This window comes from Pieris brassicae, chromosome 3 (genome assembly GCF_905147105.1).
Source record: "Pieris brassicae chromosome 3, ilPieBrab1.1, whole genome shotgun sequence".
Classification (NCBI taxonomy): Eukaryota; Metazoa; Arthropoda; class Insecta; order Lepidoptera; family Pieridae; genus Pieris; species Pieris brassicae.
This window is the reverse complement of record NC_059667.1, coordinates 21,048,656-21,076,353: the sequence shown is the minus strand read 5'-3', so window position 1 is coordinate 21,076,353 and position 27,698 is coordinate 21,048,656. Positions and strand designations below refer to the sequence as shown.

At 34.8% G+C, this 27,698-nt stretch overlaps 3 protein-coding genes across 3 annotated transcripts; 1 reads left to right on the top strand and 2 right to left on the bottom strand.

Annotated features, from left to right (window-relative positions):
• The first annotated feature begins 616 nt into the window (after positions 1–616).
• Positions 617–2,631, top strand: LOC123706902 (death-associated protein 1). The gene is made up of 2 exons (XM_045656508.1): positions 617–815; positions 1,166–2,631. Exons 1-2 carry the CDS (start codon positions 764–766, stop codon positions 1,417–1,419), a joined length of 306 nt encoding a protein of 101 aa, XP_045512464.1. The 5' UTR covers positions 617–763; the 3' UTR covers positions 1,420–2,631.
• Positions 2,632–2,674: 43 nt separating this feature from the next.
• LOC123706900 (sodium/hydrogen exchanger 10-like) lies at positions 2,675–22,290 on the bottom strand. Its single transcript, XM_045656506.1, has 22 exons — positions 21,001–22,290; positions 19,145–19,370; positions 18,081–18,237; positions 17,139–17,313; positions 16,598–16,833; positions 15,441–15,562; positions 14,075–14,201; positions 12,118–12,196; positions 11,941–12,041; positions 10,923–11,056; positions 10,534–10,637; positions 9,240–9,351; positions 8,476–8,651; positions 7,667–7,785; positions 6,392–6,536; positions 5,962–6,065; positions 5,570–5,717; positions 5,016–5,166; positions 3,510–3,589; positions 3,134–3,164; positions 2,937–2,998; positions 2,675–2,800 (listed from the first exon to the last, which is right to left on the bottom strand). Exons 1-22 carry the CDS (start codon positions 22,276–22,278, stop codon positions 2,747–2,749), a joined length of 3,921 nt encoding a protein of 1,306 aa, XP_045512462.1. The 5' UTR covers positions 22,279–22,290; the 3' UTR covers positions 2,675–2,746.
• Positions 22,291–22,317: 27 nt separating this feature from the next.
• On the bottom strand, positions 22,318–26,895 carry LOC123706901 (origin recognition complex subunit 6). Its single transcript, XM_045656507.1, has 6 exons — positions 26,683–26,895; positions 26,370–26,496; positions 26,078–26,266; positions 25,859–25,914; positions 23,884–24,041; positions 22,318–22,945 (listed from the first exon to the last, which is right to left on the bottom strand). Exons 1-6 carry the CDS (start codon positions 26,751–26,753, stop codon positions 22,479–22,481), a joined length of 1,068 nt encoding a protein of 355 aa, XP_045512463.1. The 5' UTR covers positions 26,754–26,895; the 3' UTR covers positions 22,318–22,478.
• Between the last annotated feature and the right edge of the window lie 803 nt (positions 26,896–27,698).

Here is a 27,698-nt window from a genome sequence, read left to right as displayed (position 1 = left end):
CCAAACTGTAACCCCTCCCCGGTCCCCCGCACAACCGTAAGAAAAATATTTGAATTTCAAATCCTAAATCTACTACGGGACACTGTATAAGTTAAGTTGCACGAACACGGGAACATTGTAACATTGGGAATTGGTAACATTTTCAGAAGATTATTGTTCTTTTTATAAAATTGACTAAATTCAATATTTGTAAGTTTTTAATTATACATACATATGTAGTAACTAATGTTAGTTACCTATCTAATGATTTTTGTATATCTACAGTCAAAAGTGCTAATAGCTTTACAGTCTCCCGCAACCTCGATTAGCACCAAAGCTCCTTGTAACAAATAAAGATTTAATTTGTATAATTATGGTTAATTTTATATAATATTTGCTGTTATAAAGTCGAATAATAAATTTAACGATGTTAACATTCTGCATTACATTTTTTATATAATGGCAAAAGCTTTAACTTTATGCCAGTTTCAGGCGTTACAATTTATATTTTATTATCCCATTAGGGATAAATTATTAATATCATCATATTTCATTACTATATCCATGTATAGTAAATTGTCATAGTCTTCATTAGTGTATGTCACTAACAGTCATGAGTCAACTACAACTGGCAAGTGTCAACTTCAATCTTACTCGTTTTACATTTTGTTAACAAAAAGTTACACGTCGCTATAAATTGCGAATACGTAAATTATTTACTTTGATCTCGAATCACAATCTTATCAGATTTCATAAAATCATACCGGGATTTAATTTTTTAAATATGTCGTCTACTGAAGATGTTTCTCAACTAAAAGCGGGACACCCTCCCGCAGGTAAATATTCTCTTTGTTTACATAATAATCACTAATAAAACAGCCATAAAAAAATGTTCCACTTCTTTGTCTATATTGCATTGATTATAGACTTGATTTTAGTAACAACAATTAACAAATAGTTTTATAGTTTATTTAACCTTGTAAACTTATATGATATCAATCACGATTCTTCGTTGTTATTAAACAAAGAACGCATCAAGGTCGTGGAATGGTCAAATTGTTGCCGTGTCGAAGTTGTAATAATAATAATGATATCAATGTTTCAATAAGGAAAGTATTTACTGTGCAATGTTTCATTTCTCGAATTTGCAGATAACTGTAGTAAAAAATATTATGTACTTTTACAGTGAAAGCTGGTGGTATGAGAATTACTCAGCATAAAGTGCCTCATGTTAAGGAAACAAAAGAAACAACTACTGAAGATTTAACTGGTCTCTCTGGCCCTTCCCCAGTTCCGTCCAACCCAGTATCAATTGCAGGAGCTCCAAACAGAGGCAATGCAGACTTTACGCCGCAGGCGGCACAAGTAGCACATAGTCCTAAGCCTCCAACTCATATCAATGTTAAACCAAGCCCAAACATTCAACAACCCAGGAAGTAGATTATTTATATCTATATATGGTATGTTGCATTATTTACACAACTATTGACTATTTCACTAATAATGATAGTTAACTATTGTAGGTGTTACAGGTTAAATCTATATGATAACATATCATTAAAATTTGATTCATTGTTTATCCCAAACTAAAAGCAAATATTAAAATTATATGCAGTTATTGTAACAGTCTACTATATAGTGTTTAGAAAGATCAACAGCTGTGTAAATAATGTCGAACATAAATTGATGAAGAATGTTTTTGGATATGGTTATATGATATATATATATACCTAGAAATGTGACTCAAAAGTGACTATTTGGCATAATTGACATGATAAACATCAAGGTTATTTGTTTTATACATTATTTGACAAAATACTATATATATTGTTGTCTATGGTATAAGACCAAAGACCTATCCATATTCAAAAACAGTCTTAGATCCATAAAACAATCAGTGAACATGATGATTAGAATGTTATAATAAGAATGTATTGTTATTATTATATATATGGTTTTAGATTATTGATGAATCTAGCTAGAAATGTAACCATTGTTAAGGTTATGTTTCGGAAGACTGCTACTATATATTAAAAATTGTGGGCCCTATATGCTGCCCTATTTTCACATTTGGATTAACTACATGCTGTAAACTTTCTAAAGCTACATTATTTTATAGAGGAGTTGGGCATAAATCAGAGTTGCAGCTACTTCAGATCGAATTTAACAGTTTCATGACATTTTTCATTCTTTTTATAACAAACTGATTGCTGATCCTATTTTCATGTGAAAGTCATGTGTGTGCTGGAAAATACTGATATTTAACAAAAATATACAACATGGCAAAAACATAGGGTCAACCAATTAAAAAATTTAAGTGTTTGAGAATTATTAATATTTTTTGTGTGCAATTAACATTTATTCTTAGCAAGTAGTTTATATTTTTACTTCATTCCTTATGCATTTTCTTGGCCATTAAGCCATAAATTTTAAAATTTTATACTTATTTTTTGTACTTATTGGAATGAATTGGCAGAAGTATAGGTTAAGAATTTTTTATATAGGTACATTACCTTTTTGTTTGAAATTTAATAAATATCATGTTACATCAGATTTCTTTGTTGTTTACATTGACGTCTTGTATTTTTTACTTGCCAGATTGTCTGATTTCTTTTTTTAGTTTTAATTTAACATTCCTATTTTTTATCATTATGTTAACAACATCATCTTATACTTTTAAATAAAATTATCAAAAAATAATGTATCTTTTATTTTTACAAGCAAATAAATAGAGTCATCGAAAAGGCTAACTAAAAGTTATCATTCATTATTTGCTGTCCGAAGATCTACCTTTAGTCTTGGATAGCATGGTGTTGAAAATCTGAAAAAAAGTCTAATAACTATTTATTTATTTTATGTAAAAAGTAATCTTTACCTTCCCTTTTATTAATAACCCGATTTTATTTACTCTTGCTTAATGGAAATATCTAGAATAGGTCAATTGTGAACATATATACCTCTTTTTCAGAATCCAATCTAGACTGTCGCGCTGACTGTATTTGCTGGGATGTGTTTTCTCCTAAAAATATTCAGATTAAAAAAAGTTTATTTTACAAATTAGTTAAGTGTTGATATTTACTCATTTCTGCGTAAATTAGAGATAATTATTTGTAATTGTAAAACGTGTATACCTAGGATATATATGCAGGCTTACCGTTATTTTGAGATATTTCCACATTTTCAGGCTGAAAAAAAAATCAAGTATAGTGCAAAGAATATTACTGGACAGATACATTATTATGAGTTTAATCATGTGTGTATGCCTCCTGAAACCTCGCTCTTTAAACTTGTCTATGGGCCAAAAATTTAAGCTTCTTGATTGGCTTAAAGGTCTCGTTACCAGGCCATAAAATTATTTAAAAGAAAATTAAGCTTCTTGAAATATTTCGCCATACGTGGTCTGATAGCTTTCGGATTTATTTACATAAATACTGATGTCGCAAACTTGTAATTATGTACACAAGCTGTGTATTGAAATTGGAGTTATGTGGTAAGGCGGCTGACATACAAATAAAATTTGGATTACTCACCACATTATCTAAGCTTGGTTTGTAATACTTGGACAGTTCTTTATCCGTATGAGATCCTACCCCCGCTATTGTTGATGAAGCTAAAATAATACGTTTTTCTAAAGTACACAAAAAAATATTGTGTGTGAACTTATGTGTGTAACTAAGATGCAATATACAAAAGACAAGCATAATCGTAGTCTGGCCATAATTACTGTCACATAAAAGCTTTTCTTTTTTTCAACTTTTTACTTTGGAACACGTAAAAAACTTCTTTCGATTTTGCGCCACTTCACATATGGAATGGGCTGTTTAAGAAAATAGGATTGCCTTGTACAAAGTTGGTATGGAGCCGTCTGTCATATTCCAGACACTTCAAAACCATGGTATCAGCCGTATGTTCGTATATCGTACTATCAATATATACAAAAACACTTTATCTATCGAAGACTAGAAAAGATCGGGGCTGCCGCGTGCTGTGGGACTACAAAGTCTGTTAAAGCCATAATTCAAGCATTAATTGAAGCCGAAACCCCATTAGAAAGAAAAATCGCGAGAAATAAAGATTCTCGCTAGAACTTGCGTATTATAAAACCAGACCTGAAGATCGGTGTTTATCGTCGATATACAAGACATGCCCTAAATCAATCTTTACAATTAAAGAGTGTATTGATCCAAACGTCTTCTGTTGCGATACACATGTAAAAATCAAAGAAAACTCTTTACCGATGAAAAAAAAATTCACGATTGAAAGTGTACGCTCACAGTAAGAAAAAGAAGCTGCTCAACTGGTCGGAAAGGTTCAACGTGGTCATCATCCTGCAAGATCAAGGAGTGACAAAAATTTAGTTTTGTGAAAAAGGAGTGAATACATCAGCCAAAGTGATCAAGATAGAGTCTTGGATCATGTTGTGAAACCTCTCAGCAATATACTTTTTAAAAATATACCGTGGATTTTCCAGCAGGACTCTGCACAAAGCTCAAACTATCCGAGCCTGGCTTGAAACCAACGTTCCGGACTTAATAAGAGTTGAAGACTGGCCCTCATCTAGCCCAGATCTCAACCCAGACTTCAAATTATGGTCAGTTTTAGAGCACTAAACGACATGGTGACATTGAGTCTCTTAAATTTTTTGGGAGCAAGCAGTGGCAAAAATTCCCTTGGAAACAGTACGTCAATCCATAGATTCGTGGCTAAATAGATTAAAGGCCTGTATAAAAGTCAAAGGTGGTCATTTCAAATATATATATTTTTTTATAAATGTATCTATAAATGTTTTAAAATGCATTTTCATTTGTAATAGAACTTATGACTGGGCTAGGAATGAGTTTTTTGGCTAGCTCTTCTAATAGCGGCTTCCTAAACATATCTTAAATATGTATGTGACGGTCACATATAATCTTGAAAATAATTTAATTTATCTAAATTCAAAATTCAAAATAATACAGTTATTAAACTCTTTTTAATGCATTTGTGTGTATGTATTTTTTGCGTATATAAAATGCTTTATTTCATTTTTTACTTACACGTCTGTTTTCCCCACACAGACTCCCTATAGTTGACCCGTTTGGCCCCTCGCTTCCGTTTGCGCCCGCGCATAACGCTCTTATTCCGAGATTCAACAGATAACTTTCGTATCACCCTGTGGTATAGGCAACGGGAGGAGGCGTTGGAAACCTGCATTTTACAGAATTAAGGTTATATAGAGATAGACCTTAACCTGTGAACATATTATGTCATTTATCTTAGATTCTTTGTTTATGGTCAAAAATTTAAGGTCTGCATTCCTACGACTTATTTTACAAGGATCAGTACTTTCAGTTTTCATGTCGACGAGTACGTAACAAAAATATTGAAAGCTATGAGTATTTGACCGAACTATAAAAACACGGCATGCGTCAGGCACATGCCACCTACTTGCCTATTAGATTAACAAATGATCATGGAACAGATACAGACATCTGAGGCCCAGAACTAAAAACATTGTAGCGCCATTGATTACTATTATTATTATTATAAAAACCGCAGAAATCTTTAAATCCAATTAAAAAATTATTTTATATATTAATTTTACACTAACCATTTCGCATTGCAAATCGTCAAGTTCGTCCTCCATAATGTCCAATTCGTCTGTATCCTTTGCAGGGACTATTAATAATTTTGTCTCTGGACACTGACTGGACACGACCAGTTGTGATGACTTTGGAAATATAAGACGATGGACTGTCCTACATAAAATATATTATAATAGAGCTGAAGCCATTAATTTGTTAAAACCTTGCTGTATCTATTATAAGGAAAACTTCGTAAGAAATCAACATGTTTTCGGCCCAAAAATCTTGAAAAATCTCAATGAAATAATATATAAACGTGTCGACCCCTTTGAGCTACAAGACTTCATACTATAATAATTATTTCGGCATGTGACTAAGGGACGCATAAAAACATTTTATTATCTATAATGTGTGTTACCGTGGTATATAACAAGGCGGTTGGAACACCTCTCTAGTAGCCATATCCTGACACACTCCGTCTAACAGCACTATATCTTCCATTAATTCACCAACCACAAATATCTTAAACAAAAAAATATATCATTCAAAACATCGAGGGCTAAATTTTATAGTACAATAAAATCTGGCTCGAAGGACCAATAGTCAATGTAAGCCAGGCACGTCAGACTTGTTTATTTATTTTTTTAGAAGTCCTCACAGAACAGCTTTGCTCATACAAGGAAATATAACATCACAAATTTTACACACATACACATCAATTATATTAGAACATGAAAATTCTAGCAAGGAATAAAATAAACAAGTAGACACAAAATTAAAAAAAGTAACCAAAACTAAACGCATGGAAGTTATCCAGAGAGTCTTTTCATTTGGACAGAAATAAATACCTTAAAAGCTCTAAGGCAAGGCACAAAAGCGTGTTCCAATCGCATACTGATTTTCTCGCTTGACCAGGAATGATAAGCTGGTACGTTTGGTAGCACCATTAAAGATAACTTGATACCAATTTCACGCCACATTGACGCTTCTAACCTGTATGAGTTGCATAATAAATATGGAATGATTGTTAAAAGATGAATAGCAAATGGATGGATATTGGACACTGAGGGAGATCAAGAAAACAACGGATTTCATCAAAAAAATAAAGAGCAAAGTCTTTGGCAGCTCTATTTTACCCTGCCTTACACATGGCTGCGAAACTTGGGTACTCTATAACCAGTACAGGGACATGATAGCACACTGCCTAAGAGCCATGGAAAGAAGCATGAAGCATTTTTCCGACGTTTCGCGTGCTTTACAGCGTGCATGGTCACGATGAAAAATTTAAAATTATGTAAATAATTATAAGTTTATAATACATAGCTTAAATCCGTTTAAAAAGTGTTTTCTTAATATAGTATAGTCGTAAAATTAATAAAAACCAGTGCGGAGGTCTAAGCATGAACGTGTTTTTACATTTACGAATTTCCGACAGTTATAATATGTTATACTAACGTAGCCTTTAAATACCGAAACTCTGTGATTTTTATAAATTTTTACTATATCTCGGAGTTCGGTGTGCCTCTTGGCAAAGATCTCCTCTCCATTGACTCCTTCCAGCGTTCTCTATCCTTGGCGACTCTTCTTCAGCAGAAATAATTATAAGTTTATAATAATAATACATAGCTTCAATCCGTTTAAAAAGTATTTTCTTAATGTGTAAAAACTATGTTAACAAAAGACTATACTATATTTTGATTAGAGCGAATGGTTATATTCATGCAGGCGTGGCTGGATTGTTGATTGTATGTTACCTTCTATAAGACAGGTTTTGCCAGCATGGTGTCTTGTTACAAAATAAGATTAGTTTACGGGAGGCTCACACACAAATTAATTATAGAGACTATATATAGTACTAAACAACAACAGTTCATGCATGTAAGAAAATTCTAGGTAGTAGTATCAACGTTAAAAGTATGAAAAGGCTTTGCTTAAAGTTGGTGCAGGTATTTCGACATAAGTTGGACTCGCAGTAGCGCAGCAGACGCTCGTGATGGTGACAAGGATTAAGGGAAACTGTTACCGTGCCTCCCGTCCATAGAAAGCAGATGGAAATATTTTGTGGTGAGGTGGCACCTCACGGGCAGACCCCCACATGTCGAATGTCATATTTAGAACCTTACCCCATAATGGGATGTGGGGCAATATGGAATGCATCTTTGACTACTTGTATGGTGATGTAATATGCCTGAACGGCCGAATCGCAGCGTACTGTATAGTTGTAAGGACGATTCGTCAGCACCTGGAAACATTAAAACATCTTGTATATTAGCCCTTTGATTTTTTTCTACTTGGGGAAATGCATGGCGCATAACGCGGCGCAACTGCTTGGTACGGGAGCGTTATGTGGGACTCGCTATTGTGCATACCCACTAAAACCCCAAGGCCCCACCAACAATCGCCTTAGGCGGGATGCGGTGACAGCAGAGCCTTATCCGCTTCCCACCATGCGATGCGGCGGTTGCGTACCCTCCACGCCCATTGTTGGTTTGTAAAGATACTTGACACAGCAAGTATCCTTCACAGACCGGGCCATACGCTTTTACAGATAGCTACTTGCAGGGATGGGTCACCATCCCGTCTTTTAAACGCATGGACTCCTGCTTCCCAGCTTGGTCACAAAGATTACACTTTCTATAACATAGTAAAGCGGGAAGAGGCGCGGTATCGACAACAGGAGTGTTAGCCCTTAAATCTTATATGAAGCGTATTGGCGTACGTACAACGCAATATATATTTTACTCCAGTCTTGACACCAAGACCTGATAATCTGCAGCCCAGTTAGAAACAAGATTTTCCTAAGTCCCTTAGCCTATCCACTCAATTAGGGTTACTTAAACAATTTGCAGCTGTTTGTCGTGCCTCTTCCAGATTCTTCTCGTCCAGAGTCGTCCTACAATTTACCGAGTTGCAACCATCTCAATTAACTTACTCCCAATACTCCAATAGCATTCCCAGAAACAATATACTCCTGACTCGGTTCAGAGAACTTCAAATCCGTGAGGAACTCATAATTAGGAATTGCCTCATCCATTTCGTCGTCTGGTGGAATGTATTTCGCTTCGCACAGCCCTGATACCAAAACGTAAAGGCCTTTTGGCTGGTCACCTAAAATCGCAATTTTTACCAGATATTTATTATTATTCAATAATTTAGATTGTTTACGATAATTTACTGCAGCTGAGTTTCATCACCGGACGTCCAGGCAGGATACAAAATACTATTCGTATCAGCTTGACGTCCGTCGTTCCACAACTGAGCGTTTTTAAGGCAATATCTGCCACGCACCACCACTAAGTGGAACCAGCTGCCCACTGAAGTATCTCTGAACCAATTCGATTTAGGGTCCTTCAAGAAGAAAGCGTGGGGATTCTTAAAAGCCCCGTAACGCTTTGCGAGTCTACTCTTAATGAGGGTGTACATGGGGTATCACTTAACATCAGGCCGGCCCCTATGCCGTGTTATATAAAAAAAAGGTATTTTTTTCTTTTGTTTGTAATGAGACATTCTATATAAACTAACTCAAATAATAATGGCTTTGAAGAACGCTAGGCTCGATAAATTCCTTTAAATCAGATAACTCCGTCCGTCTGTGCCTTCCAACCAGAAACGAAGACTGTTTCTTGAACTATTAAGTTAGAGCTGGACCATGGAGCCCCGGGGAACTGATCTTACTACATACAGCGTTAACAATACCTCTAAATATCAATACATCGTTAATATTATAATTATATATCTCCGAGTTTTCTATGAAAAAGTCAGCTACTCTCTCGTTGCCTTGAAGCCAGGATATGGCGCGGAGCTGGGTCTGAAAATAGTAAAGAAAAATAATATTTTTAACTATAATTATTTTTCTAAAGCAATGCTTTGTATTCGACGTATATTTCGGTATAAATGTCTCCTCTTCAAAATAAGCAATAATGGAATGCCGCCACAAGGAAAAAAATAATGTAAATTATTTGTGAAATAACAATGGCTACCAAACCACACGTCAATCCCATTAGGTTTTTGTGTCATGTATACATAATATAGTGGTAGTAATTGAACTTGAACTTTAAAGAACTTTATTCTCATTACAAAAAATTGTTTTATTTACATGAGAAACTTAATATATACGAACGAGATTCACGTCGCCAACAGCAGTCCCAATTTTAGTCTACTAGGCTCATTCTGATAAATATCTTTAATACATTGGAATTGGTTAAAAAAAATCGCTACAACCTTTTTAGGTCTGGGCATCAGGCTTCTGTATCAGTTTCATGATCATTTGTTAATCGAATAGGCAAGTAGGTGATCAGCCTTCTGTGCCTGACACACGCCGTCGACTTTTTGGGTCTAAGGCAAGCTGGTTTGCTCACGATGATTTCCATAACCGTTCGAGCGAATGTTAAATGCGCACATAGTAAGAAAATCCATTGGTGCAGAGCCGGGGATCGAACCTACGACCTCAGGGATGAGAGTCGCACGCTGAAGCCTAGTGGTTTCTAAAGTGAAGACTATTAAGTAAAACAGTGTTGCCCACTAGGCCAAATAATAAATAATAACAAATAATTTGTGCGCGCCTTCGGCAAGATAAGCAAACTCGCTCGACGAGTGTTGACACGTGTTGACACGCAACACTCGTCGTTTGATTTTTTAAAATTATAAGCTACTCTGGAGAGTTATTTAAAATTCTTAAATTAAATTATTATACCTACGTAAACGTCTCAGTGACACGTTTTAATAAATTTAACGTAATAAAATTGTAGCTCTTGTTGCCATATAGTTCCAATCGTCTCTTACGTTACGTCCCAGTTGGACACCGGGCATAAAATTCGAAAATAAAGACTTTATTTTTACTTAGAGTTTTGTAGTTGAGCACTTTCTATAATAATTAAAAGTTGTCTACTGAAATTTGCAATAGATTTACATTTTTTGTTTCTTTATAATCTACATTGTATATCATAAAAATATATGTTTGACAACTGTTAGTTTGTATGTTTGAACTGACCTCCGGTAAAGAAGGTGCAACTAAGCTACCCTTATGTCGAATAGCTTGAACTCTCTCTTGTATCGCGTTCACTAGTAAACGATACTCCATTTCGTCTAGAAACCCTGAAAATTTAAATAAAAAACCAATTCTAACCTGATGTACATATAATTCAGGAGAGAATTTAAAAAGTACAAATTTTTTCAACGAAATTTTAAAATTCACTTACTGGACATGATTTATTGGTAACCGAACTAAACACAGACCCTATTGAAATAAGTTTTGCTTCGAGGTAAGTGTTCGAGTAAAAGTCATTCTATTTTCAGGTAATTTTTATCAGTTTTTTTTTACTTTTGACCCAAATCTAACGAATCAGGTAATTCTAATGGCATTTTATACGTCATAAAAACCTTCTTCCTTAAGTTGAATTGCATCTGAGAGCATTATATTGAGCGTAGATGTGGTTGCTTGTCTCGTTTTCACTGTGATCGCAGTCCATGGCCTGTCTCTTTGTAACAAACCCAGTTGGCGGGTTACAACGAGTCTAGAAAAATCATGATACTGAATGCTGTCTCCAACATTATAGTATATGTTTACAGAGTGAGTTGACAGTTGACATTGTCTAAGTTCATTATCATATTGTAAGGATAATGTACATATTTTTGTGAATAAATAAGTTGTGAAAAGTATTCAAAAATTATTAAATGTGTCAAAATTTGTTAATTCATTCCAAACGCATTTCTATAGGGACCGCAAGTCAAGTCTTCGCACTATCTGTCAAACTTTATATAAAAAATGACATTGACAGCTCAGATTTAAATGTAAGTGATGTTCTAGAAAACTGGCATAGAGAGTTTCTCCTCGTATTTGTACTTATATATTTGGTTCATAACATAGTTTTTATTTAATATTTGATTTAAATCCCCTTTAACGAGAAAGATTATACGTGTATCATTTGTACATAACGTGTTAAATGGGGTCATACAAGCGTGTTATGCGAGAATAGTCTTACAACGCGTTTCCTATAACGCGGAACTAATTTTCCGTGTTATAGGAGAGATTACTGAACTTTATTTTCTCATTACAAAATTGTATTTTATTTATAAGAGAAACATTATGAGCGAGATACACGTCCAAATTTCAGTCTATGCCCTTTTAAATTTGTTAAACGCGCTAATATTGGGTTTTTACGCGCTAATAAATTTTAGGTGGTAATTGATTAAACAGTTGCACACCCTCATACCCAATCGACCTCTTCAAATAATTTGTGCGCAGCTTCGACAAGATAAGCAAACTCGCTCGACGAGTATTGAGTGTAGTTGTGTGTTTGATTTTTTTTAATGATAAGCTACTATGGAGAGAGCTATTTTTTTTTAAAAATTAAGATACAGATGAATTAAAAAAAAAGATTATATAAGGAATATATACCTGTCAGCCTCGAGTCTATTATAAAGGGTTTCTTGAATCTGCTGATTATCAACCAGTTGAGGCAATAGATTGCACACCTCAGTTTCACCTGTTACGAATCCCTAAAAATTAAATATAAGCAACATCATTAGACAATATTACATACACAAGAAGAATATAACAATGTATAAACTTTACCTTTCCAACGTCATATCCAAACGCCAGTTGTATATCTATCATTCGGTCTATATACGCCATAATCTTTGGTACAGATACCCTGAAAGATTATTATTATATTAGAGATTAGGGAAATTTGCTTAAAAAACGTCAATTTACATTGACTTCCTAATTGGTAATATTGTTGTTTTGCATCATCAGTTTGGAACTTTTGGACTTTTGCTATTTTCTTTAATTAGGGCTGCCTGTATGATCTCTTAGTAGTGAAAACTTTTTTTTAGTTTACTTTAAATTTATTATTATTTACATAAGTAAATGAACCTAGTACATACAGCAGTTCCAGCACGACATAATTCTCTAATCAAATTAAAAAATAAACTCGTTCCTTCTGGGTTGTTTCTCTATAAAATTCTTGTGTTTGTTCCCATACTCCTCCGAAACGGCTCGACGGATGCTTATGAATTATTTTATGCATATTCAGTCTGAGAATCGGCTTCTATCTTAATAATTTTTATTTTTTAATGATACAGCATACAAAAATAGATACTACCCTTAACTGATCGTAGAGGTGATCAACCCCTATTTTTTATTATAGTACATAGGTTAGTTTAATGAACTAAAAACATGTTTCCTAGAAATAAGACGTTGGGGAAAAAGTTTCTTAACAATTAAAGAAGAAAATTTACAGCATTTTTTAATATAGTTTATTTACATTTAACTAAAGTATGTAGGTACCATTTTGTTCGATAACTTTTTGCCATCTTGCAGGTAGGGACATGATCCCATTGCTATAGAAATGTTGGGGCTTCTGATCAAAATACCGCGACAATTGGTTTTGGCAGTCCTCTCGTGATGTTAACCTGAGACTAAAGAATTCTGAAGAGACCGAAACAGGTGGAAATCTGAAAGTGCAAGGTCAGGACTATACGGCGGATGCATTAACACCTCCCAGCCAATCTCTTTCAATATTTTCTGAGTGGTTAAAGATGTGTGAGATCAAGCGTTATCATGATGAAAAACCACACCCCTTCTGTTGATTATTTCCAGCCGCTTTCTCTCAACTTCTTGTTTTAATCTCATCAGTCGCAGTACAGTTCAGGATCGATGGTCCTTCCTGGTGGTAACAGATCATAATGAATAATGCCGTTCCAATCCCACCACACACACAGCATCACCTTGTTGCGAATTAACCTGGGTTTCACCACAGTCTGTGAAGCCTGACCGGCCTTTGACCACGACCTTTTTTGCACGTTCTCGTCGTACGTGATCCACTTTTCATCACCAGTTATCAGCTTCTTCAGAAATGGTTTGGTTTCATTACGTCGTAATAAACAATCACAAATAAGTACACTGTTCATTAGGTTTCATTCAGTGAGCTCATGAGGTACCCAAATGTGGAGCTTTTTTGTATACCCAGTTTTTTTCAAATGCGCTAAAACTGTGGTCAATTCCTAGTTGTTCAGCTACGTCGTAACTACTGATATACCGATCTTGCTCCACTTTTTCAAAAATGGCATCCATTTTATCCGTAATAGGGTAACCAGAACGACGTGCATATTTGACATCAAAATTTCCGGATTGAAAACGCTTGAACCAAATCTGTGCTAGTCTCATAGACACTGCACTAGGCCCATAAACATAGCCATTTTTCGCTTGCGTTGCATTTTTACCTTCTTTGTAGTAAAATTTAAAAATTTATCGAATTTCTTCATTAGATTCGGTCACCTTGACAGAACGAAAAATAAATAAAAATCACACATTTTCTTAATTTGAATTCGGAATTATCTTCTTTAAAATTTAAATTTTTAATGATACCAAAACCAGCCAGATACAAATAGTACAGCCAAAGAGATTTTATTACAAGTTCATACATATTATAATGCGAAAAGACTTTTTCCCCAACCTAATAATATACATGGCAAAACGACGTTTGCCGGGTCAGCTGGTAGTCTATATATTTTAGAATATGGACAAATACCGAGCCAACTTGCACAGCCGTAAAAATCGCAACATTCTCAACAGTTTCGTCGCCGTTAAAACACTTGAATTTAAATTATTCCATTTTTCCCAAACTGTTACCGAATCAATTATATCGAGGATTAAATCTGAAATAAAAACCACATTAATAAAACGATTCAATACAAAAAAAAATGTTTAAGTAAAAATCACAAAGTGAATAAAGACCAAAAACTATATTGCTCTACAATCCTTGCTTTTGGCCTCAGACATATATTTGTATATTCTACAGTCGTAACACACTTAGGTATTGCAATCCAGCAAAGCGGGATCCCGCGGTTCAGCGGAGTCCAGCTCAAGCAGGATTCCGCTGTTACGAAGTCAATCCAGCAAAAATCCCGCGGGATTGGAAACAGTAAGGGATTGCAATAAATAAACACTCTCAATAAAGTTTAAGTGGAAATGAGGCGGCCTCGTTGCCTACGTTTGTGATGAATCAAACAGACCCTTGGAATTTCCCAGTGGGAAGAAAAAAGAAAGCGGGAATTCGGAGGAGGCCTACACTCTGTCGGAGGTCGTGTAATAACATAAATGTAATCCTTATTATACTCGAATACAGGAAAACATCGACTCGAAAATATTATTATGTTTTATTCTATTTTTATTACTTCTTTAAACATTTTCTCGAAAAATCTTGGAGGAAACCTCAACATGTTATTACACAGTAAGAAGGGAAAATCCGTCAATGCACAGCTTTGGTTCAACGCACGACTTCAAAGTTGAGTGACGCACGCTTATCCACCAGGCCAACATTGCTCCGAGAATAATTTAAGAGAATTCAAACTTTTCTAATTTGTATTGTTCCCACGTAACTTTATAAAGCGATATTCGTATGATTCTTACATGATATCATTACAACTCATAACTTTATTAATATAGGTAACCAAGTAGACTTATTAACGTCAACGGAAAAGATGTTAAATTCATTCTAAATTTACATTTACTACCAATTCGCAAATCAATGGCATAGAGCGGGTAAGAAGAACTGGCAAAAACTCTCCGCCACTCTTAATCACTAAGTGCAAATCAATCCCAAGGATTAGGATCATTCAAATTATCGAGATATTTATAAATAGTATTATTGATTAACGAGAGTTTTGAATTTATTCAGTGATAATCTTCTAATTTCGTTTGGGAGTTTGTTGTAAAAACGAATAAAATTTTCACAAAAGCAGTGGTTTATCTTCTGGTGCCTGGTTGGTCGTACGATAGATTACTTCTGTTAACACTCTATAAATAGCTCCTCAGTCTCTGTCATAATTGTAATGACTTCGGGTTGGTAGCCACAAACGGTTCTTTAAGACTGTTTTCAAAACAAAAACGCTTACCTGCGGTCGCCATGACAATGATGAAAAAGTCTAGTTTATTCCAATGAGATTTGAAATAACCACGAATCGTCAGAGCATAGAACTTAATAAGCATTTCTAGGACATAGATTATAAAGAAGAACCTGTAATTAATTAATTGTTTAAATGACGTGGGTTCGATCCCGGCCACCAATGGACTTTCTGTCTATGCAGCTCGACGGGGAAGGAAAACATCGTGAGGAAACCTAAGTAAATAAAGTCTAAGGCATGCCCTTAGACCAAAAGTCGACGGCGTGTGTCAAGGTCAAATCATGAAACAGATACAGAAATCTGAGCCCCAGACCTCAAAAAGGCTTGTGGTTTTTTTTTCTTATAGATAACCATACTTTTCTTTTTAGCGCCGAAGTTGATACTTCCGTCGCCATTTTGAAATGTCAGACTAACATCGTTTATTTTCTGCAATTTCTTGGTGCATACAATAAATAATTTTATTATGAACATCGAATAAAAATCGAACTGAAATGTATTTATTTGTATCCCTTGAAAAATTCACAACAATGGGAAAGTTGTAATCATCAAACGGTTCTGATTGCTAGGTTTCTTAAAAGATATTATGATGAATAGAACAGGTAACAAAACCTATCATAATATAAGTTGTGTCACATTTATTTAAGTCTAAAACTGTATCTTCTAGATACTATACATTGTTTTATAAAGACACTTCACAATAAATTATTAGGTTAGTCTGCATCTAAATTAAACCCTTGAAATGGTTAATTTTTATCAACTTTTTTATATACTTATAAACATAACAGTGGCGCTCTTTCCGGACTAGGAAAGTATGTGGGACTGTACACTTATGAACGTCAACAGAAAAGATGTTTACATTTACTCCCAGTTCGCAAGTCAAAGGCGTAGAGCGAGAAAGAACTGGCAAGAAACTCTCCGCCACTGTTTTGAATCGCAACGTTTTAAATCATACAAATTGTTTGAACTGGAGGAAATCAATCCCATGGATTAGGATAATTTTAATATACGTCGGATGTATAAAAATCTTTATTGATTAATTAACGAGAGTTTTGAATTGATTCACAGATAATTATCTTATTATCGAAATATAATCTGTGATTTGAAATGACCTGAAACTAAACCATATTACCTCTAAATAAATTACTTACAAATTTAAAGATTTAATAGCAATAGTCACTTCATGACTGACTGGTCCCCTCAAAGCGACTTCGCACAATATAACGGGTGTATTACATAATATCATTATGTATATGAAACCGTCGAACCAAATGTTGCTAATGATGCGATAGCAATACTGTCGCCAGGGATGTCGTGGTACCTGGGCGTTCGCTGCGTCTGGCATCATCATATCTACCAGTTTACGACGAAGCCAGACCGCGTGAACCTAAAAAGCCGTAGAATTAGTTTTAGATAAGACCAGAACATCGTTAGAAGCAAGGAGGCTTTCCAGGAAGAAAATATGTATTCCTTTATCTGTGTCATCTTCACTAACACAAACGCTTGTTAAAGGAGCTGATTGTAAAACAAATTAAGAAACTTTTTCCATATTCAAAATTTCAATTCAATTAAAAACCTTTTTTTCCGACCAACCGAAACAAATTGTAATTCTTGGCGGGAAATCTTCGCATTATACGTCCATGCGTTGATAGACATCTATAAACAACAGATGCCGAATAATTAATAACCGACCTTTGGCTTCCACAGAGTCCCCAATTGGTCCAAATTAATCTTCCCATTATCTGAGTCCGCAGCCACTTCGACAGCTTGAACTAACGTCCTCACCCCGTCTTTGCTTATTTTACCGTGCTCATACTGACGCCAATAGGATATTTTGAGGGCTTTTAGCACCCTTTGATTAGCTTCCCTGTTAAATTAACCAAGCCTTTAAAGTAGGTCCTAATAAGCTATATTTATCTATCTAGGACAAAGTTAGGGCTCCGGACTATTACAATTAAAGTACACACGAAAAAAAAGAAAATATGTTTTTTTCGCTTTTTGCAGTTTGTATTACATTATTAACTCGATTAAACAATTGCACATAATTACAATTGATATATTTGAGACATCGATTCAGTGCCAATCCGTCTAATGAAAAAATATTTACGGCTAAAAAAATCACAATATTTATTGTTCTCTTTATGAGAACAATAAAGTACACTAACTATAGAATACCTCAAATAACGTATCACAGAGTACGAATAGCAACCATAGGCATAGTCTATATTGGCCGCGTTTATGTTATTTTTATTAGAAAGGCTTATGCTATTAGTTATTCAATAAACCAGTCGTTTAATTTTAACTTTGTGCCAACGCCAACGTATGATTGTCTCCGTTCATTAACCTAACATCACAAAAAGTTTTCGCCTAGTGTTGTATAACTCTAGGTTTACAAGAACATATTTTTCAATTTGTGTTTATATTATCAACAAATTTCTTTGACTTAAAACAGACAATTTCCAACTCAGATCAGTTCAGTTCAATTTAAATATATACGACGGGCAGATATCAACTATATCATTAGTTTTACGTTTCAGTCCACAGGATCTTCGTCTTCTTTTCTTGCCTTATTTTGACCTAATCCAAACAGCTTACGGAATTATGGGACAAAACAATATATTCCTGTACTCCTACCTCATCATCTCCGCTATTTCCTTTTTCGTAGGTTCATTGGGTATCTCTCTTTCGCAATCGGGACAAGTGGTGTAATGATATCCCATATACGTGTCGTCATCACTATCCTCATCACGGCCGGACATTTGCAGCTGGTATGGGTGTTTTATTGTTGTATCTGATGAAAGATATCGATTTAGAGAACTAGTACGTCTAGTTCTATAATATCTTACATACATAATATACGGATCATATTATGCCTGTATAGAAATCAAGTTTTATACATTCGGTCTTGGCCTCAGATTGCAGATATTTTAGTCGTTTAATAGCTATCCTTCTGTGTCTAACATATTTCAATATTTAGCATTCCCAGGGCCGCGCCGAACCAATGCAGAGCCTGTGTGTGAAACTTATGAATCGCCTCTTTTTTTACGAATATCATGTTAAATGTATTTTTTTATTATCTATTAATTTTGAACGAAAAATGTGCTCCAGTTTTATATACTTCTATTGTATTTTCCTAAATAGGTAAAACCAGTTCGCTTTCGATTGCTTATTCAGGGAGAGGAACAAACGTAACTTCCGCTTCCTTAAATTAAAGACAGACAAACAAAGTAAAATTAAATCCCAAATGTCAATATTGAGATGAGATAGACGTGTACAATAAGCGACATATGTTTAGTTATTTAAATTTGCGCCTATGGTACCTATTTACTTAACGATACTCGAGTGCAGATACCGGCAAACTTTTTGAGCATTTAACAAGGGAGTGGGGGAAAGTTTGCGCATCGTACACAGCGCGGGACACAAACGTCAACTTATTTAACAATCACGCGATCGACACGTCACTCTCCTAAAAATCGCTTCCGCGCAGGCAAGGACATATTTTCAAGATGTTTGCCGGTACCTGCAACAAAAATTATTTCGATGACGGCGCCCTTACTGTCTTGGCGTACGTGCGCCGCACGTCTCGCACATGCCGGCGCGGCATATCGGTTTCCTCATGATGCAGAAGATGCTAAATGACTGACGTCGTATATTTTTAACAAATAATAATTAATATACAAAAACAAAAGTCCACTTACTAGCCTGTACCAGGTCCCAGTTGGCATCAGCAAGAAACTTATCCATCTTCAACATAGAGATACATCTATCTCTCGTCATCATAATGCGTTTCACACAGTTCGTCATATTGGCCTTTTTGGCGAGGGATATTTCTGCTAGGCCTAGGATCTTCAAGACTTTGGTAATAGTGGTTGCATTTATGAGAAGAGATAACAAAACTAGCCCAGCAGTTTGGATTATAAAGACCTAGAAGTACCTCGATATCAACAGAGAACTAAATATATATATATATATTGTTACGAGCTAGGGGATCGGATAGAAAATGTCGTAGATTTATTCAAGGGTTTATTTCTTGAAAAATCGATGAGGAATTTATGGGCACAAATTAATTGCAGAGATGCACTAATTACACACACAAAAACAATCACTTATGCACACTTCACACAGTACTTTATCACTTATATTCACTTTATCGCTTCGGTGTTTCGCTCTTGCTATCGCTTTCAAAACTAAAGGCGACTAGTCGCGTTTCGGTTCGCTTATATATCCCTGGGAATAATTCTAAACAATATTCGAGAACTCTCTAGGCGGCCTTGCTACTGAGTAGCGATTGCACAATTCTAGAACGTCCGCACTCTTTGTCTTTTTCGCACGTTGCTCCGTCCTTGTCGTACGGCGTTCTAGAGTGCTCAGTCTAGTTTCAATAAAAATCTGATCTTCTCTCTCTCTCTTTCTCTCTTTCCTCCTTGTCTCACACCTAGAAAGTTTGGTCTAGAATATTCCTTCATCACAGGGGTATACCTAGGCCTGAAAACACCTGAAAACGGGTCTCCTGAAAACTGCACCACTCTACTACACATGTTCTGAAACCGACTGAAAAAAGGTTTCAGCTTCCTGAAAACTAGGGTAACATTATGGAATTTACAATTTTCTAATATGTGATTGACCCTCTCCTGAAACGGTCAGAAATCATATTACAGCCTGCTGAAAAGTTCTCTAACTAGTGGAAAAATCTAGAAACATTGCAGTCGACCCGTCTTCGTAACAATATATATATATAGATGTTTAAAACAGAGCATATGTTAGAGCGGGTACTAGATCCAACACATATGTTTCTTATTATTATTAAGCCTTTATTGTTGACACCCAGTATAATATATAAACAATTGTTTAACTTACATAAAGTAACTCAATCTAATACTAATAGAGGTGCCAGTATGGTGAACAGCGTGTCCTGTGACACATAGGCCTGTTCTAGCCGCTTCCATTCTTTTCTGTTAGCTCTTCTTGTCCAAATTGTTAAATTATTTTTAATTGATGGAGGAACTTATAATAGCTTGTAAACGCTCGGCACACTGATACATTGGCACACGAACAATAGAATACATGTTTTAATGTGACAAGCATATATAGGCAAACATAACCACACGCGGAGAAAAAAATCTGGATATTGGTGAGTATTGACCAAAACGCGTTCTTCGGAAACGAGGGACAAATGTAATGGTGGGATGCTGGGGTATCTAGAGGGTACCTACACGAAATTTAAATTTTGTTAAAAAAAATCTAAGGCGCCACAACCTTTATAGGTCTGGGCATCAGATTTCTGTATCTGTTTCATGATCATTTGTATATTGAACAGGCAAGTTGGTGATCAGCCTTCTGTGCCTGACACACGCCGTCGACTTTTTGGGTCTAAGGCAAGCCGGTTTCCTCACGATGGTTTCCTTCACCGTTCCAGCTAATGTTAAACGCGCACATAGAAAGAAAATCCATTGGTGCACAGCCGGGGATCAAACCTACGACCTAGCCACTAGGTCAACACTGCAAATTTTGTTAAAAGGTCAAAAAAATCTAAATAACACATTATTTGACTTACCTCCCCGAAATCCGCAGTCAACGGTGTTTCAAGAACAATTAATGCCAAACAGAGGGATAATGGTCCCCGTAAGCCACCCCAAACACAGGCCATCGCATGCTGCCAAGACATTCCATACCCTATATTTCTCAAAATAGGAGTCATAGCCGCGTACACAAATAACCTTGACGCATATACTGTAGTATACGTCACAAACACCAACGCCACTTGTCTCACAGATATAACATAGCACAACTTTTCAAATATGACCACTCCAACAATCGTAAACACCAATGTATTCGCTATATGCGATAGAATCCTCCAAAAGTGTGACACAATTTGCTCCACTTCCGCGGAAACGGTTGACTTCGTCGTGCTCACCATAACTCCCGCAATAACAGTCCCCAACAAGCCGGATACGTAAAAGAATTTCTCACCAATATAGTACGTTAAGTATGCACCGGCCAACGTCAGAGTAACACTGCATAACAAATCGTAATATGTAATAGATAGCAATCCAGATGTAATCTTTCCCATAACCAAGCCTAGTAACACTCCGCCCCCCGCGAATCGTATCAACATTATAGAAATTTGGGATGCATCAGTGAGAGCTGACGCTAGATATCCAAGTACTGCTGTAAACTCGATCATAACAGTCGCATCACCTATTAAACCTTCTCCCAGTAGCAACACGCTAATGTTTTTACCCTTGGTAAGTTCTTTTAACTGCGTAACGATTTCGACGGGATATATAGGCGAACAGACGATACCAAACAGCAGAGCAGTGGTAAAACTCCAAGAAGATCCAATCAAATAATATGCCATGAAGGCTGCCATCAGAGCAGTGAGCAGCACACCCGCAACGCCAACCATTAAAATTTGAGGAAAACTCTTCCAAAATGAATGAGAATCAACGCTATAAGATGTGAAAAACAGTATTATCGGCAGGAAAGCCGTCAGTAGCAAATCAACGTCTATGTAGCAGATCGTAACAAACGGTTTGAATGCCGGATATTTATGGGCAAAAAATCCGAGAAATCCCCCAAAGATGAACATTACCACTCTATATGGTATACACATTGTGGTACTCAGCATGACGGCTCTTACTATTACACCAACTAAAAGTGTTAGGAATATGAAAAGAAATGCCAAGGACGTTGGGTATGCTATAGGTGGTGTCTTCATTTCATCTACTTTTCCTTGCAAATCCACACTATGTGTTTCATTTAAACTTTGTGTATTAACCATAAAAAATAATATCGAAAAAATATAAATACACAACATTTTCGGCATGGCCATAGAGATACAAAACGAAACTATGACCTAATATTTATTCATAAATGTCCTAACATAACAATGTCTTAGGTAAAAATACTTAAATATACAAAACACAGTATTAAACAGAAGTTTTTACTTATTTACTTAGGTTTACTAACAAAATTTTAAATATTCAAGTTTTAGGCCAATATCCAGGCATTTCTTAGCTGAAATTTTCCGTTTCAAATTTTTGGAAAATTCAGCCTTAGCTTAGCTTTCTCCGGACTTTTGTATGGCGAAAACTTTTGCGGAGTTCTTTGTTTAGATGGCGATTTTAGTGGCGTCGTTCCTGATGATTTTTGTGGTGTCATTCCTGATGATTTTTGTGGTGTCATTCCTGATGATTTTTGTGGTGTCATTCCTGATGATTTTTGTGGTGTCATTCCTGATGATTTTTGTGGTGTCATTCCTGATGATTTTTGTGGTGTCATTCCTGATGATTTTTGTGGTGTCATTCTTGAAGATCTTCGGGGTTGATTGTCTTCACTAAAACTAACCCTGTTTTTACCTACTCTCTTTTTATTCTCTAACTCTCTCAACTCCTTGTAAGCTTGTTCTAACATTCGTCGTTTCCAATCCTCATAAGGTTCTATTTTTGTTTCCGTTGTCTCTTTTACAGGACTTGCATCTATGTCCATTTCATTTTCATCTAAAAATTTTAAACATATTTAACTGTATACACCATTTTTATACCAGTCTACATGCATTTGGTTAATATGTTTCAAATAAAGGAGTTGATTGAATAAGAGAAATAATTAGTGAAACAGATTTGTCTGTACATCAGTGTTCTGGTAGTATGCTACCAGAATCAATCAATCGATCAATCAGACATCAATCGATTTTAATTATTTATGTTATACTTTATTGCACATCACAAACAATCACAAGAGGTATCACTAAGTGTCTCTTACAAGTGAAGTAAAAGTTACAAGAACATGTTTACTATAACTTAAATTAAATTAGTTTTTGTTGTCCAAGTTTAAAAATATATTATCAGTTTGACCTGTTTGTACGTGATATTTGAAATAATTCGATAATATTAAGTTTGATGATGTATTTAGAGTTACAAGAATGTGTGCCAAATTCTGCTCATGCATGTGTGTCCACCAATTTCTCGGTAACTAATGAGACACAGTTTTTTTTCATTTAAATGAGGTATATTCTTAAGAACAATCCTGGAGGTGAATGTATAATATAGGTAACCTGGGATTGATAACATTGACAGATATTTGAAGTTGATTTAATTTTTCTAAATTACTTTTATTATGTAATGTCAAATATTTCAATGACACGCAGGTGTCAGCGTCACGCCATGAGCCATACATTTTACAAATGTTATTTAAAACTTAGCAATGTTATTCTGAACAGTTTAATAAATTAACGGTTGGTTAGGTAATTTTTAACATTTTTTTGAATTGTCAGAAATAAAATACAATTGACATAATTAAATCGCTTTCAAGCCATCTCTTCATATGAAAAAGAAAATGTGCACATGATTTTCAGATCAGTCAGTACGAAAGTTAGGATATGATGTGGACAAGTAATGCTTGTACAGTAAAGATTTTAATTATGAAGATATATACTAACTTTCAATAAGAACTTTGGGTGGTCGTCCCCTTTTTTTAACAACAAGAAACTTTTCCTCCACAATTTTAGTCCACTCTGCATCCAACTCACTCCATTGCCCCGGCTTTAGTCTGGATTTTTCTATAAATTTAGATTTTGTTATCTTTACTTTATTGATCCTGTAAATGTAAATTATTTTTCCAAGATTAGTATGGCTTCATTGTATAAATCAATAGACACAGTAATAATAATAATAATTAAGCCTCATTTATTGCTTTAAAAATTTACAAAATAAAATTTTAAAAATAAACACATAAAATATTTTTTTTTTCAAGGACCTCTTATTGAGTATAGGCCTCCTCCAACTGGCTCCATCTCTCTCTGTTTTGAGCATTTTTCTCCCAATCCTCTTCACCAACTTTCTTAAGCTCGTCAGCCCACCGTGCAAGAGGGCGACCACGCTTTCTTTTTCGTGGTGGGCCTTTCCACTTTGTTACCCTCTTTGTCCATCTGTCATTGTTCATTCGAGCGGTATGACCCGCCCATTTCCACTTAAGTTTTTTGCAATGGGATAGTGCATCAATAACCTTTGTTTTCTTTCTAATTTGTGTACTTCTGATATTGTCCTTCAGTTTTAAATTTAGTACACTGCGTTCCATTCCTCGTTGACAAGTTGTTATTTTTCTATTTGTGTTCGAGTCAAATATCCATGATTGGCTACCGTAAGAAATATATGGCAAAATACACGTGTCTACGACTTTCTTTTTAAAGTGTATTGGTATCTCTGCCTTTAGTACTTCTTTGTCCCCCAGAATTTGATCCATGACATCCTAGTTCTCCTATCAACTTCATCATGATGTTGTGAATTTTTAAAAGATATTTCCTTACCCAAGTAGATGTATTTCTAAGGGGTATCCATTAATTTTGACAGGATCTTGTAGGTGATTTGTCATTATTTTTGTTTTGTTTTTGTTTAATTCTAATCCTATTGCTCGACTAACAGAACAGAGGTCGTTTATCATTTCCTCTAATGGTAGTGATGTTTCTGAGAATGAAACAATGTCATGAGCAAATCTTAAGTTGTTTAAGTAATTACTGTCAATAAATATACCTTTTTGCGTCCAATTAAGCTTTTGCATTATGCTTTGAAGTACTGTTATAAATATGGCAGGAGAAAGTGGGTCACCTTGTCTAACCCCTCTTTTAATGGCTGTTTTAGGACCCATTGTTTCTAGTTTGACTCGGCTTACAGTTTTTGAGTTTATATTCTTAACTAGTTCAATCACCCCTGATGGTACCTTACATTCGTGGAGGCAGTCCACATACTGCTGTGTGATATGGAATCGAAAGCTTTTGCTTAATCTATAAATGCTAGATATAGTGGTATCTTTTTTTTCTTTATACTTCTTAATAATTTGATCCACAACATAAATATGATCAATTGTTGAAAATCCTTGTCTGTAACCAGATTGTTCTGTGGGCTGAAAATCCTGTATATGCGTGGAGATTCTGCTCTCTATGCATGAAGCAAATAATTTGTAGAGATTCAGTTGTAAGCTTATCGGTCTATAGTTACCAATGTCTGTAGGATCACCTTTTTTAAAAAAAAGGATTATATCTGACTCTGCCCATGCATTAGGTATAGCTTTTACCTCAAGTATTTTATTAAAGTGTTGTTATAATTGGCATTAATAAAAAAATTCCTTAGATTATGGCTTCATTGAGTATCATATCAATATTAAGAAGGGGTCTAGTTACCTATATATGTATTAAAATTAGCCAAAAAATACAGATAATTCGTCATTTATTCATCAGGTTACTTACATTATCAATAACAAATAATGACTGGTTGAAATTAATAATATCACATACATACATGAATTAAAGCACAACTTTCATCATGTTTTGTAATTTATCAATTAAAATTCTTACATCATAAAAACTTGAGATTTCTATACAAATTTGTTAAAAAAATAAAAAAACTGAAAATTCTTACCTACAAGCCTGGTATACTGCCATACAAACATACTGGGGTAATGTCAAATCCAATTCCTGGAAGTAAGAGTTATATAGGAAAAAAGCTGTACTACTATTACTTTTCATGATATTTTTTACTACTATTTTTATTTAATCAATTCTGTTAATGTAGATAACATTAACAACAACAATAACAAATTTTATGCACTAACTTTAGTTTGTACTAAGGTCAACATACCACTTTAGCGCTTGTTTCATATTCTTTCATGATGCTTTCAGCAAGATCCTGTACTTCGGTACACTGCAGGTTTAAGCACAGTGCAGATATTGATAGCTTCTCATTGTTCATCTCCAGTAAATTCTCAATCACCTTTCTAGAATTTCTATAGCTTGGTCCTTTTAACCCTGAATACTTAACTGCAGTTTTCTAAAATTATCAGGACACACATTGTTGTCTTAGTGTATTAAAAACTGCATTAGTAATCAATCAATATCAAACTGCAGAAGTAGTTAAGAGTAATAGCACTTACTTGATCAAAATTAGTACCAAGCACTGAAGCTGCCAAATCCAGAAGTATTACAATTTTACTTGTGTCTGAAAAGTTATTCCCTGGCGTAGATTTAATTTGAAGTAAGCGTTCAAATTCTGCAGCTTTGCTGAAAATTTAATTATTTAAGGATAATTGTATAAAGACAATTAATGTGTGTTAACGCACGAGTCGAAGACTGTAGTTGATCAGCAAGAAAGGGGAAACATCATCATCAGTAAACTACTCTTCGAGAGTTCGAAGTACCCTGTTGTAATGTATAAGACATAATTGTAAACAATAAATGAACTCGAACCTCAGAACTTTTACTTCGTTAGCCAAACCTAATTTTACAGCTAAGAGCCGCAGAGGTTTTGACGTAGCCATATTAATTAGATTACGTAGTTGTGGATATTTCTTCAATTATTATATTTTATTTATTAAGGCTTTGCCATTTAAAATTGTCAGTCTAACCGCCATCTAATCGCTTTTGACATGTCATATTCATTATAACATAAAATCTGTTGAAAGTTGACTTATGACTGGCATATATTTTGTCTTAAAATCGTTTTTTTAATCGATGACAACAGCTGATTTATTTGTTATCTATGAAGTCTTGACTTTTCGTTCTACGCAAAATCATGATTACGTAATCTTATTGTCAGTACCACGATTTAAGGAATATTTTACTTTTAAAATATGTTATACATTGAACTTATCAAACGTTACTGCTATATCCATTGCTTCACAGAAAACAACTTGATTTATGTAATCATACAGTGAAAAACGCCTTAATACTGAGTCGAGACCTAGGGCTGTCACTCTGGTTAAAATGCATTATCTTTCCATTGTTTTATTAGCAAAAATTACTAAACACTATATAGAATGTTTAGTCGCAAATTTGAACCCTCATCCCTGAGGTCGTAGATTCGTACCGAGTACGAGTGCACCAGAAGGCAGAAGTTGACGGCGTGTGTAAGACACAGAAGGCTATTTACCTACTGGATTATTTGAAAGTCATTGCTTATATAAGTATAACTAATACACACAAAACGTACTATACTATAGTTAACTGTTTAAAATATTATAAATTGATTTAAAGAAATGAACCTCAATGAAGAAGTATATTCATAAAATAATAAATAAATACATAATTTTAATAGAGCCGCCACTAATTACTGAAGTTGCCAATAGCCAATAATGAAATCTAATACTATGCATTAAAAACACATAGCATAATTTGTAGTAATCATATTATTATTGTGTTGAATCTAAAATTATATCCGCCACACCCCTAATATCTATAAACTGTATTCAACAGATTTTCATTGG